We start from the raw sequence: 14,239 nt of genomic DNA on the forward strand, positions 1-14,239 counted from the left end.
AACCAGTTCCACATTTCTGTGCCTTTGTCAAGCACGTTAACACTGGAACTTCAGTATCTGTCCTGTCTTTCAAGAAATGAGTAGTTTATCATTTGGGATACAGAAGATACTTTCCCCCCCCCCCCCTTTTGTATGTGTATCGTTCATGTCTGCTGAGCAGGAAAAGCGTTCTGTCAGTTGTCGGGGGCATAGCTGTGGCCCCTGGATTCCAGGGCGGAGCACCCGCGGTCACAGCAGGGATTGTGTTTCTTGGAGGGTGTCGCCTCCCTGGGCTCACTGGAGTCGCTCACCGTGATGGGACTGTCTCTGGCAAAGACCTCAGTAGACTCTCTCCATAAGCAATCCACAGACACTTTGAAACAGTAACTGCCACACTTCGGCCGGGAGGCCTGTGTCGCGTTGTTGAAAATCTGCCTGCTATTTGACGTGGCGATCTTGATTTTCAGTGCAGCATCCACACGGTCGACCACCGTGTATATCCCTATACTGCCATCGTCAAAACCCACTATGATGTTCAGGTGCCTCTGTGAGAGGGCAAGAAAAGTTGGCGTTTTGTAAAGGGAACAAGCACCGATAATTTTGCCGTCAGCCAGTCTCATTACAATCAAACTGGATATCACGCCGTTCTCGTCCTCTTCCTCCCCGTTTCGGAAACAAATGTATACCAGGTAGCGACCATCTCGAGACAGCCTTTGCCGCCAGATGACCCCAGAGGCGTGAACCACCCGTAACTTACCGCTGTGCAAATCCAGTACGTTGATATTATCGTCTCCCCTGGATATAATGCCTAGCTTTCCGTTGGGAGAAATTTCGAAATCCTCCAGATTTTTCAAGAAGTTGTTGGGAAGCTGCACACGGCGACAGATCACCTCATCGGTCAGACTCCAGATATTCACGGTCTCGGCCGATGTGATAAACACAATGATGTCAGGACAGTCAGGGATCAATTTAAAACTTACAATGGTCGTGCCATCTTCACAACAAAATTTCTTGGTGATGCTTCCGGTCCAGAGACTGACCGCCAGCACTTTGCTTTTGGTCATTCCCACCACGAAGGTATTTGCTGAGGTGATAAAGGCATTCTGCAAAGTGGTCAAAATGTTGCAGACCCTGTGGCCTGTGGCCAGTCTCCAAACCCTGGAGGCATTTTCCTCACACAGGGAGACCACAAACTGGTCATTGTGTGTAATTAGCAGCTGAGATATTCTCTGCCCGTTAATTCGGAAGAGGTTTTCGCCACTGCTGGTGTGCCAGACATACTGGCTGCTTTTGTCATCTGAGGTCACCATTACATCTCCAGAGGATGTCAACACGCAGTGTTCGACTATTCCTTCATGCTTAAACACTGCTTCAAGGAACCCACTGCTGAAATTCCACTTATGGACACAATCAGAGCCATCGAGGGAATAAATGATTTCCCCTCTAGCAGGTAACACCAGGCTTTGGATGGGCTTCCCAGTCTTATCTATGTTGGACATAGCCGTGATTATATCTATATCCCAGATGGAAAGAACACCACTGGTTGATAAAGATAGCAGCATGTTGTGGTGACTAGATTTCACCAACTTGACGATGGTCCCTGAGATTTCCTGTAAGCTTGCCATACATTGTCCCGTGTCCCGCCTCCAAAAAAACACAGCTGAGGTATTTTCCATGGTCGCGATGATGCAGTCTCCATTCTTGGACAGCACGGCAGATATAAAGCGTTCATTGTGCTTAGCTCTGAACTTTTCAGCCACCTTCCACATGCCAGTATCTAAGAGCTCGATGCTGAGGGCTTTACAGATCAGAATTGCGTTTTGGTCCTCTGAAAGTTCAATGCTGACCACCTCGCTGTCTTCTCTTCTGCAGTCAAAGTCGTCAGTCAGCTGGGGACTGGAAATGTCCTCAGTATTCCAAACAGAAAGGCTTCCCTCACTATCTACCATTACCATTTCTTGAGCTGTGTCCAAGATAAGAAGAAACTTCACAAACCCACCCGAAAATTCAGATGTCACTGTACATAACTTTTCTCCACTCCCTAAATGAAATATGGTAGTGGTGTTCAGGTACTGTCCACAGAAAGCATACATGCCATCCAGAGAGCACTGGACACAGGTCACTTCGTACCAGCAGTGGAACTGGTAAAGGGGCCATCCGTAGAGCAGATCGATGACAGTGACATCTTTGCTGGCTTCAAGCCACGCAAGGGCGTGGTTGACCGACAGGGTAAATCCATTGATGTAGGTGGAGCCGCTTCCGTGCTTGGTCCCTTTGATTTCCACTTCAGACAGAAGACAAGAATTCACATTGTCATAAACCAACAAGGTGTTATTTGTCGTAGCCACCACAAGATACTTCTCGTCACTGGTGAGTTTCATGCCCAGGATGACAGACTGGGCTGTGGTGATTTGCCTGAGCAGCTGACGAGTTTCCACATCCCACGTGCTGATGGAACCATTTTCTAAAGCTGCAAGGACAGTACTCGGGTTACAGGTGGGCAGAATCTCGGTGACATGCAGGTGACTAGATGACAAAGGAAGACGCTCCGGGCTATATGTCACGTCCATGGATGAATGTAACGGCACAATGGAGCAATATTTGGGCCCGTCTTTGTCACATTCTAAAAGGAGGTGTCTAAGTTTGGGCAGGGAACTCACGACAGGCAGCAGTCTTTGCTGAAGCTCTGCTGAAAGGGAGCCCGGAAATGCAGTGACCTTGTTTTTGATGCCACGGAGAGTGCTCGCCAGGAACTTCAGCTCCTTCTCTTGAGAGTAGGTGTAAGCCAGCTCGATGTCTGAAAGCACTTTGTCGAACTGGCCGATTTTGATCATGGTGTAAAGCCAGCTGAAGTTCATGATGATTCCGTAAAGCAGGTCTTCGGTTTTTCCACACCTTGTCAGGTGGTGCAAGAGCTCAGACATTTTCCGATGATTGACGAAAAAGATGTCCGGCTCCAGGGGATTACACTGGAAAACCCAGGGCTGGTCTGGAGCCTGTCTGTCAAAGGAGGCCTGTTCCATGAAGTGCTTTTCTTCCTCCAGCAGGCTTCTGCTCTCCAAGTCAAGGCAGCCATTCAAGTAGGGGTCTTCGAGGCAGAAAGCTTTCCTCCTGCCCCCTGACCAGACTCCCAGGAAGTAGTCTGCCAGGATGGTGTGCATTTCACGCAGGTCACTGTCGTCCTGCAGATACAACTTCTGGGCTATGAGCTGCAGGTGTCTGTTGGCCCAGACCAGGAGTGTGACGTTCTTCACGTGTCTTTCTATCAAGTATCCGCTGAGACCTTCCTTGAGCCTCGCGATGTACAGATAAGGTACTCTCAGGGGATTGCTGGGCCTAGCGTTCTCATTGAGCTCATTCATGACACTGTTGTCTAGGGCCAACACATCCTCCAGTTCCATTTCACTCAAACCCATTTTGGCCATGGTGATGTAACCAAGAGCCCTAGAGACCAGTTTCTGACCACACTTCTTTTCCAAGGACCAGAATAGCTGCTCAATACTTTCATGAACGGTGACACAGAGGGAGGATTCATCGACGTCTTTATGAGATCTCCAATGCCTCACCTCCCTGAAGGTCAGGTTCACAAACATGGGCAGCGTGCACTTGGAGAATGCGTTGTTCACATAAATCTGCTGGCCTGATGTGACCTTCCTTTTGACCCGCAGCAGCTGGTGTTTGAGGACCTGGCTGCACATCTTCCTGTCCCGGGGAATCAGCTCGATGTAGTTGGCTTCTTCGTGGATAAGGCACCTCAGTTTCTGTAAGATTCCATGTCTATTGGGCAGTGTGGACAGGACTATTCGAACAAAGCGGGGAAGGTGAGCTGGGAGCCACCAAAGCTTCCTGGCCTCATCACCCTCTGAGAGCTGCTCTAGGGCATCGAATATTATTACTAGAGGTCTCTGCAATGAAGACTCATTCAAAAGGTTGATAAATAAGTCACGAAGGTCATGGATTTTCTTAGGATAGCTTTGAACCAGACACCGGTAGTTAACTGCCAATTGTTCACAAACGCTTAGAAGGAGAGTCTTAAGGTCAGTACTCATGTCTGTGGTTCCTAGAAATCTCACGACGACTACTGGGTCAGATTCTGGTCCTGTGTCTTCATGTAGCCAGCCATAAGCCTAAAACGTAAAGGTAGTGTTTAGAATGGTAATATATATTCACATATATGTACACGTAAAACACGTACAACAGCATTTCCTCTCTCCAGAGGTCAGACTGCTGGTAACCCTGACCATGCAGAGAGTGGCTTAGAACCAGGAGACCTTCTGAGAAGATCAAAGAGCTGTCACAAAGCTCATGCACTAAAATCTATAGGTGAGACCCTCAGGATCACTGTACTGAAGGTAATAAAATAGTGATAAAAGTATTATTCAATCACAAGGCAGCACTTAGCTTGTATTCTAAAAGTTACAAAGTATTTCACAAACAAAATCTGCATATCCAGTATGGTCAGTTTTTCATCACTGAATCCTATTTCCTGGAATGGTTGTTGGCACACAGTAGGTGCTTAGTATTTGTTCAATGAATAGATTAAGTAGTGATTTGCACATTATATTGCATCAGATATTTTCATTAATTGAGATCACGTATGGCTGATCAAATTCCTAGTTAATTAGAATGCAGTAAAAATAATACTAAGATACTGAATATAATCTTGTATGATTCAGAGATACAGGGTCATCTTTATGATTATTTATCACTGTCATAAAAATCTATATAGGGGCGCCTGGGTGGCTCGGTCAGTTGGGCGGCCGGCTTCAGCTCAGGTCATGATCTCGCGGTGTGTGGGTTTGAGCCCCGTGTCAGGCTCTGTGTTGGCAGCTCAGAGCCTGGAGCCTGCTTCCGATTCTGTGTCTGCCTCCCTCTCTGCCCCTCCCTTGCTTGCTCTCTGTCTCTTTCTCAAATAATAAACATTAAAACAAATCTATATAATGCTGGCTAAAATTTTGTTAAATTTTGCATTTTTATAACAGACAGCTTACCATATATATAAACAGTCAGTTATCAGCCCTAGCATTCTGTCACTGTAGGATAGATGGATTATAGTATCATTTTACAGCAGAGTAAACTGAGGCCCAGACTGTAGAAATGACTTGCTCAGAGTTAAATGGTTACCAAGAGACAAAGCTGGAGTTATTTATTTTTTTTCTCTTGAAATTGTAGAGTTAAGGAGATAACATATATAAAGGGGCTGCTAAGTTTAGTATTTCTCTGTCTGGCAAGGCAAAGACAAGAAGGGATATGATCAAAGTGTAAAACAGATTCCAAAGTCTATTTTTAGGGAAATAATGTCTTTTAGTAACCCTTGGAATTTACCAAGGATACTCCTTAGGAAACATATTTTATAAATGAGTAAGTAAGTGTATGAAACTTGGTTCCTCCAGATATATAGTTCAAGGCACCTGGGTGGTTCAGTCAGTTAAGCGTCCGACTTCAGCTCCGGGTCATGATGTCATGAGTTTGAGCCCCACACCCAGCTCTGTGGGCTGTGCAGTGATAGTGCGGAGCCTGCTTGGGATTCTCTCCCTCTCCCTCTCTCTCTGCCCCTCCCCTACTTGCGCTCTCTTTCTCTGTCTCAAAATAAATAAATAAATTTAGGGGGGAAAAAAAAGATCTAGTTCAGGTTAAGGTATGAGTAAGTTTGGAAAAAAGTAAGGATGTCAGTTTCAGCATGAGCTATTCAGGAAAAGAAGCAGCTTATTGTTTAGCCCCAACCTTTGAGGTTGATATGGAAGAAGATAATCCTGCCGTCCTACTACAACTGTCCTTCAGTGGCAAATCAGAGAACGCAGTATTTTGTCCCTCCGTGGATTGCTTATGATGATTATGTGCATTGTCCTCTCTCCTGCTAGTCATGCGTTGTTGAGAGTATGATATCTGTAGAGAGTGCCTCTCTGATCATGAGCTTGTGTCCATGGAAATGTTAGGCATGTAGGAGATAATCTCGAGATAAACACAAGATGTCTGTCTGCATCCTGACAAGGGACATGAAGTCACAAAGAGAGCACAGGTTGTCATCGGCGGGACAGACATTCCCCAGGAGAGAGGCGAGTGGAGCAGAGGCAGTGGACGTAGAAACAGGTAAGGCTTCTTGTGGCACCAGGGTCCTGGACTGTGAGTAGACACACTGGTGGCTGAACAAAACGTCCAGAAGAATGAGAGCTCAGAAAACCATTTCTCGGGGCACCTGGGTGGTGCAGTTGGTTTAGTGTCCAACTTTGGCTCAGGTCATGGTCTTGTGGTTCGTGGGTTCAAGTCTTGCATCGTGCTCTGTGCTGACAGCTCAGAGCCTGGAGCCTGCTTTGGATTCTGTGTCTCCTCTCTTTCTGCCCCTGCCCTACTTGCTCTCTCTCTCTCTCTCTCAAAAATAAATAAACATTAAAAACAAAACAAGACATTTCTCAAGTTGACCAACTCAACTGTCACCACACTCTGCCCCTGGGGGGACTGTTTATCTCTACAGGCTCATCAGCACATCCTTCACAGTTCTTTACCTCCTGGGCTACAGCACGAACAGTTGCATCCCATGCACATTTAATATAGTCGAGTCCAACAACATTTGTCCCTTCAACCACCTCACCCTTCCCTCTTCCAGAGTAAAAGAGCCCTCAAGTGAACGTGAAATGGTGTGCATGGTTGTTTTCTCCTTGGATTTCAGCTCTTATGTGCTCCTCATAGCGTTGCTGTCTTGCTTACTTGGAACAACTCTAAAGTTTGAAGGTTCACATACAAATTAGTATTCAAACATACACGCACACAAAACTTACTTTGACACAGCATGGGTCTTAAATGCAAGCCTGCCACTGCTTTTGGTATTCAATTAGAAAAGAACTATGTTATTTAACGCTAGAGGAAAAACCAGCAGCTGGGCTTGGCATATTAAGAAATGGCAAATTAACTTCCTTAAGGGCTTTTAAAAAAATGTTCATTTATTTTGAGAGAGAGAGATTGAGAGGGCGCGTGCGGATGAGCTGGGAGAGGGAGAAAGAGAACCCTTAGCAGGTGCCATGCTGTGAGCGGGAGCCTGACTCAGGGCTCGATCTCATCTGAGATCATGTCCTGAGCCCAAGTCAAGAGTTGGACACTTAAACCACTGAGCCACCCAGGCGCTCCTCCTGAGGACTTTTTAAGAGTAAGCTTATGCACCTGATTTTTGCCAGCGTGCTTACTCAGGAACCTAATCTCGATATAAGTTGGAACACAACTGTCCCCGCTCTTGTCCTCAAGATGACCTGCCTGAGATTGTGTAGCATGTGACAGATGACAAGGGTGTTTTGTGAAGGTGAAGGAAGCTGTGTTCTCGGGAGAGTAACCACAGGAACGACAGTATAGGGATGCTGAAGTAATGCCAGGATAACGTAGACCATCAGGCTTGGAGAGCAAGTGCACAGGAGCTCAAAATGGAACTAGTTTCATCCAGTTTAGACTGACATGCCAAGACAATAGACACCGCATTCCAGAGTGAGGTTCCAGACCATCATGCAAGATTTGTAAGGGACTTGTGAAAACCAGTTTTGCTGCCTTTAGTGGACTACTCACCTTCAGCCTAAAGAGGCGTTTCAAGAGGCCAAGAAAAACACTGGAGGTTAGGGTGCTGGGGGGCATATCTATGACCACTCAGTCCCAAAGGGGAGGGCTGAGAGATGTCCCCACTTCTCGCCCAGGGAAAGGGGCAGTGATGGACCACTTATGGGGTGTCCCCCAGAGCTGGGGAGACAGATGTCATCAGATGCCTGAGAAATATGGAGGTTGACCGACAAGACTGGCTAGCTGCTGGGATGGAGGAGTGATGGAGAGCTGCTGTATTGCAACTGGAGTTTCACAGGGCGAAAAGTACCTGCGTGTCCCACATGGGTCAGATATGGGCCACTGGCAAGACTGAGCTGACAGAAGTTTTGGTTGGTTATGTTTGCCCCAGGTCCTGTCCAAGGGAGCTTACTGGGCCATGGACCTTGGCAGAAAGGTATTAGAAGTGTGGCTGCATGTCCAGGAGCCATGGAAGTGACCAGCTGGAAAAAAAAATGCATCATCCTGTGTTTAGGGAACTGTAGGTAAGATGCTCAGCGAGTACAGGTCAAGGGATGTGGGAGGGAAAGGACATCCAGGAAACTAGAAAAAGGCCTCAGAAGAAATAGGAGGCAGCTTTGTAAGCACCTGCCAAGACTAGAGAGGGTGGAACCCAATATTCAGAACACTACTGTTCACGTAAGAACTTTCTGGCCACCTTACCTTTCCTATATCCCCGAAGCCACAACCCTATAGGAGTCACAGCCCTACAAGGGTCTAGTGCTTGAGGTTAGGGATGGAGGGGAAGAAGTACTATGTGGTGAAAGAAGGAGAAGACAATCACATCCCCACTTCCCACAGCAGGTGCCATGCTTACAGTGAGCCCCAGCTGCGGGAGAGAAATATAAACTCAAGTTTTAATTATCACCTTAGACTGGACATATTTAATTTCTGAACTGAGAATGACTCAGTGTCCAGAGTGACTGGAGGGCTTGTCTGTGGTGATAGAGCTGAGAGGAGCTGTGAGATCTGCCCTGGTTTCCATCCAAATGGGAATGAGCCCCACAACATGAGTTTGACCAAAGAGAGAAAAAAATAAAGCTGTTGCCTAATTGCACCCGATGTGCCTTATTCTTTCACTCTGACTGTTACACCAGCATAAGAGAGACACTGAAGTATCCATTCCACAAAGACGAATAAAAATTCACAGAAAATGGAAATGACTGTGATCAACTCATCTTCTCTGCAAAGTAAAAGATTGTTACAAACAAGCAGGTGAAAGAATAGGCTTTTACCTTCTTTGCCACCTCAGCCAGCAGGAGGGTCTTCCCGGTACATGGTCCGCCGTATATGACGAGAGGGTTGATGGGCCCAGTTTTGCTCGGAAGAACATATTTATGCACTATGTTGAGAGACTCACATTTGTACTCGTAGAAGGAGGCGTATGTCTTACATAATGACGAATGCTGGAGGATTTCATCGTAGAGCGTGTCAGTTTCGGTGTCAAAATTCTGTTGAACGGTTGCCTGAATTATATCGATCATGTCCTCATAAAATTGCTTACCGAGTCCTTCTATGTAATGATTTTCTATTTCTTGGGAATATCCCAGTTTCATGTCGCAATGAGTAACCGACGTGTACACTCTCAGATTAGATGACGCAACAATAGTAGGAATAAATTCATCCCTGAGTTTTATCAGCTTCTCTTGGGCTTCTGCGTCCCGCATAATCCTTGGTTCTGCTCCAGTTATATCCATGTACTTTCCCATCTCTGGGATTTTCACAAAACGTTCAATGTTCGCAATTTTCCGAATGTAGCAGACACACTTCTTTAGGAATGCTGGAGTTTGCTTTCCTAGAGCAAAGTCAAACTCGTCCTCTATCGCTGAAAGAAAACATGGCACGGGGTTTATTGTCTAGAGCAAAGGAGCGGTGGGCCTGCACCCCCAGTACTTATCTCTTTAGTCGCTGGGGGAGACTGTTTAGCTTGCAGTGTGGAGCAGAGTTGTCTGTAGATTACCCTCTTGACTCCTTAATTTCCTATCTGCCTTTTCCTAAACAGCTGGGAACCTAGGGGCGCCTGGATGGCTCTGTGGGTTAAGCGTCCGACTTCAGCTCAGGCCATGGTCTCACAGTCTGTGAGTTCAAGCCCTGCATCGGGCTCTGCGCTGGCAGTGTGGAGCCTGCTTCAGCTCCTTTCTCTCCCTCTCTTTGCCCCTCCCCCTTGCACGCACACACATGTGCATGTGCTCGCTCTCTCTCTCTCTCTCTCTCTCAAAAATAAGTAAATAAAATGGGGTGCCTGGGTGGCTCGGTCGGTTAAGCGTCTGACTTCGGCTCAGGTCACGATCTCACGGTCCGTGAGTTCAAGCCCCGCGTCAGGGTCTGTGCTGACAGCTCAGAGCCTGGAGCCTGTTTCAGATTCTGTGTCTCCCTCTCTCTCTGCCCCTCCCCTGTTCATGCTCTGTCTCTCTCTGTCTCAAAAATAAACGTTAAAAAAAAAAAATTAAAAAAAAAATAAGTAAATAAATAAACCTGGGGGAAAAAAAAAACAAACCAGCCAGGAAACCGGGACACTGTGGGCTTTGCTTAAAATTATTTAATTGCCTTCCCAGAGAAGTTGAACATAAGCATGAAAAAGAAAGGGTACCAAGTTTATGGTTGATTCTTTTAAGTTCCTGTTCAGCTTCTCTGACCTCAGGGGTTCTAATAGCAAAGACTAGGGACCTGCTGGAGCCAGGCAGGAATGAGGAAGAGGCCAAATGACACATCCAGTTTACTTTTTGCTTGTCAGTGTCTCCTTTCCAATGTGGCTTCACCATTGTGTTTGGGGTGCATTGTACCCCAGACAGGTATGTGTAAATACTAGTATAAGAGCATGTTCAGCATATAATCATGTTCTGATTATTGATCAATATGAATTACCCATATCACTGTAAATTCCATTATATCCATTGGAGCAGGTACAGAAAAGGGACTTAGTGTGTACATTTATTTATTTGAAAATAAACCGGGTTATGGCTTACAATATGCTTACAAGTAAATACACATTATAAATCACTGAGGCCTCATAGCAACATTTGAAACTGGAGCATTAGTAACAAAAACATCACTTGTGCATGATTTTAGGGAGGAAAAATAAAAAGAAATGAAATAATTAAACCAATGGCAAGGAACTTTGAGGCAAGTAATCTTTTAAAACTGGCTCCCTCCCCACCCTCCTCTGCTTTCCTTCATCCAGTTGGTCTTAACTGAGTGTCTACTATGTGCCAGGTATGCTGCTAACTGCTCAGGATACAGTGTTGAGAGAAAATAGACAATGATGAGAGAAAAAGCCATTATGGCGTTTACAGTCTAGTAGAGGTTGGTGGACTTGAATCATTGAATCCCACAAGGAAATGTTTTATGACTTTTTTAGTCTTGTGAAGGAGAATAATATGGTACAATAAGAGCAAACCATTAGGAGGGCTACCCTACTTAGAGAATCAGGGAAGTCTTCCTTAAGGAGGTGACTACTAGGCTATGATCTGATGGAAGAATTGGGGTTTGGGGTGGGCCATGAATATGCAGGGTGCGGGTGGCCAGAAGCTGAAAATATTCTGGGACGCCTTGGTGGCTCAGTCGATTAAGCATCTGACTTTGGCTCAGGTCATGATCTCTCACAGTTCATGAGTTTGAGCCCTGCATCAGGCTCTGCACTGACAGTGTGGAGACTGCTTGGGATTCTCCCTCTGTCCCTCTCCCACTCATGCTTTCTCTCTCTTTCAAAATAAATAGATAAACCTAAAAAAAAAAAAAAAAAATGAAAACATTTCAATGTGCTTGCTGGCCACAACTCCAACATCAAACAAAACCCAGAACATACATGTATTCTATACAGTAACTATGAAGGAAGTCGGGAACTGTATTTTTAAGTGGTGCCTTTTTGTGGAACTCACATGATAATTTTTTCAGTAATGATAGCAATCAATCAGAAGCGATGACTCAAGTAAAAAAGATATGTTTATAGCCAGCAGTGTGGAGTGAGCTGTGCTATGGTCCTCAGTACATAATACAAAGGGTTTTGATCAAGCAAGTTGGTTAATGAGGCCTGTTAAAGGACCTTATACAATCTACATCTACTCTTCTTTTTATGGGAGTAAGAACTTACTGTAATGTAGATGAGGAAGGCTGTAAGAAACCTACAGAAGGAGCCTTTGGCTCCTCTTTTCCGGCCATCTGTGTAACATGCCGGGGGGCACCCTGGATCAACCAGGTGCTACCTTCTGTGCGTCATGAGGAGGAAGGAGATGTCAACCTATAGCACGTATACCTAACAGATGATAACCAGAGATACGCACTGTTACCTCTGAGGCCCAGAAAACAAATCAACTGTAACCTGACATTGTTATCATTCCTATGGAAAGAATGTTTCAATCTGGAGTGTTGATTATAAAGGGATTGTAAGAAGAGATAGAGACAAACCAAGTTGGTAGAACCCATCTAAGCTTGGCTCAGGGGGGAAAAAAGAGGCTGTACATAAGAATGCCTGGTTGATGGTATAGACTTACTAAATACACCTGAATAAGTGAGTCACGTGAGACAAAGAAAACTCCATAGATATATTTCTAGAAACCAAGTGTATTCTTGTGATTTGGGGGGACTTTTATTAATAATTATTGATATTTATTTGCCTATAAATATTATAAATTTCCCCAGAAAATTCTTCCCGGAACACCATATTTGTTTTCTGTCTTTGCATTTTTCTAAATATCCTAAAGTTTAACAGGCCACAGCACCTGATGAAGATAACATTAGGAGAGTTCCAGCCCTGGCAACTGTCATTCACGAGATATAAATCCCCAAAACTACTGTCCCTGAGACCACTCAGTTTTAATGTTCATAGTTGGACACTGTGTTGGGGTCTAGTTTATCTCTCTTCCTCTGCTGTTATTTTATGAAGGAGAAAGTGGGAGTGTGAAAAATTACATTCAGATATAAAGAGTTCACCTTCCCAGATGCTACCAAGTATTCATATTCCAACATTTCTGAAAATATTAATCTACTATATCCCCTTCAAAACACCGACACTTCCCCGGCCATTCTTATTTGTGTAGACATGGTCTTAAAATGAGCTTGAAATATAAAACAAATAAAATTGTTAGAAGCATGCATATCTTTAAGAGATGTCTTCCAAGCAGAGAACAGTCCACAAGGAGTGTTTGTACTACATAGTATGAATATGAAGTTATTCATCTTCCTATGGTTGGCCACATGGACAGAGTTCTTTAGAGAAAATTAGGGGACAGTTTTTGCTGGTGAAATACTTGAACTGTATGATCCTAAATAAGAGGAAGCCTTCCCCAAATTGGCATCTCTTACATCACGAATAGGAAGGCTTTTGCTCTGGGCATTTTCTTCCATTACAGCACATTTTTAGGACCAGGTTTTGTTCTTGATAAACATGAAGAACTGGAGCCTCAAAATTGGATCAAAAAGATCCCAGAGGAACAAGGATATTTGTCAATCTGTGCATTCTAAAGATAGTACTTATTCTGGCCAATTTAAATATTTTCAGAGAGACCTAAAATCAGACCTAATTTTTGATAGCTTCCAGAGAATGCATTTCTCAAAAATACTTATAATTTCCCTAAGCTTGAAATACACGTATACAGAGAGAATGGTTTCAAGTGCCTTTTAGGTTTTCATAGATTCTTTGTCACGTCATTCACAAAACCAACCTGCAAACGCATCTGCCGTTGCTTTTTCCTCAATAATTCTTCATTATCAGTTTTAAAAATAAATGTTCTATATCTGATTATTTTTACCCAGTTGTGTTTGTCCCCTGGAAACTACAGCTGACATATTCCTTCGATCTGTGGCTTCCTGTGCATCCTTTAAAAATAAAGTCTCCTGGGGCGCCTGGGTGGCTCAGTCGGTTAAGCGTCCAACTTCGGCTCAGGTCATGATCACACGGTTCGCATGTTCAAGCCCCGTGTCGGGCTCTGTGCTGACAGCTCGGAGCCTGGGGCCTGCTTTGGATTCTGTGCCTCCCTCTTTCTCTGCCCCTCCCCTGTTCATGCTCTGTCTCTGTCCCTTAATAATAAATAAATGTTAAAAAAAAATTTTTTTTTAAAAAATAAAGCCTCCTTTCTGTGGCTGAGAAAGGCTGACAAGTGGGTCTCTGCTCATTTTTATTTTAAGGTTTTCATTTTAGATTTTTATTTTATTTTAAAGTTAAATGAGATCCTGCCACCGCCTTCTTTATTTCTCAACCTCTAATGGCTTACCCGCTTACCCAGAAGAAAGCATAAGGTTCTTATTATGCTTCACCTCTGCCTCCCCAGGCCCGGCTACCTTTACCTTCTTCCTGCTCCCGGAACTTACTAAGCACATTCCTCTCTCAGGGATCTTGAATCTGGTAATCCCTCTGCCCGGAATTCTCTTAGAGTACAGCTGGCTCTGAATCCCATCATTCAGCTCAAAGTCCTTTCCTTACTGCCCACTCTGTCGACATCTGAACCCCCACATCGTTCAACAAAACTAAAAGGCGACTTCCTTAACCAGACCCCATTACTGTGTCTTGTTTATTCATCCTATGTATCCTTTCCAAAATGATCCTGTTCATTTATTTGATAACTTGCCTGTCATTTATTTTCCCACACTAAAAAAAATAAGTTCCAGGAGAGACGGATCTGCCTTCTTATTCATTGTTGTATCCTCAGTGCCTGGCACATAGCAGGCTCTCAATGTTTGCTGAGTGAGT

The 14,239-nt window shown here is 44.7% G+C and overlaps 1 protein-coding gene across 1 annotated transcript in view; it reads right to left on the reverse strand.

Annotated features, from left to right (window-relative positions):
• Positions 1-173: 173 nt before the first annotated feature.
• The window catches only part of NWD2 (NACHT and WD repeat domain containing 2), a 181,199-nt gene continuing 167,133 nt past the window's right edge, over positions 174-14,239 (reverse strand). Inside the window, exons 6-7 of the mRNA XM_042934043.1 lie at positions 8,790-9,379; positions 174-4,106 (exon numbers count right to left, since the gene is read on the reverse strand). Coding sequence (XP_042789977.1) covers positions 174-4,106; positions 8,790-9,379 — 4,523 coding nt within the window. The remainder of the gene's footprint in view (positions 4,107-8,789; positions 9,380-14,239) is intronic.

Source organism: Panthera leo, chromosome B1 (assembly GCF_018350215.1).
Source record: "Panthera leo isolate Ple1 chromosome B1, P.leo_Ple1_pat1.1, whole genome shotgun sequence".
Classification (NCBI taxonomy): domain Eukaryota; kingdom Metazoa; phylum Chordata; class Mammalia; order Carnivora; family Felidae; genus Panthera; species Panthera leo.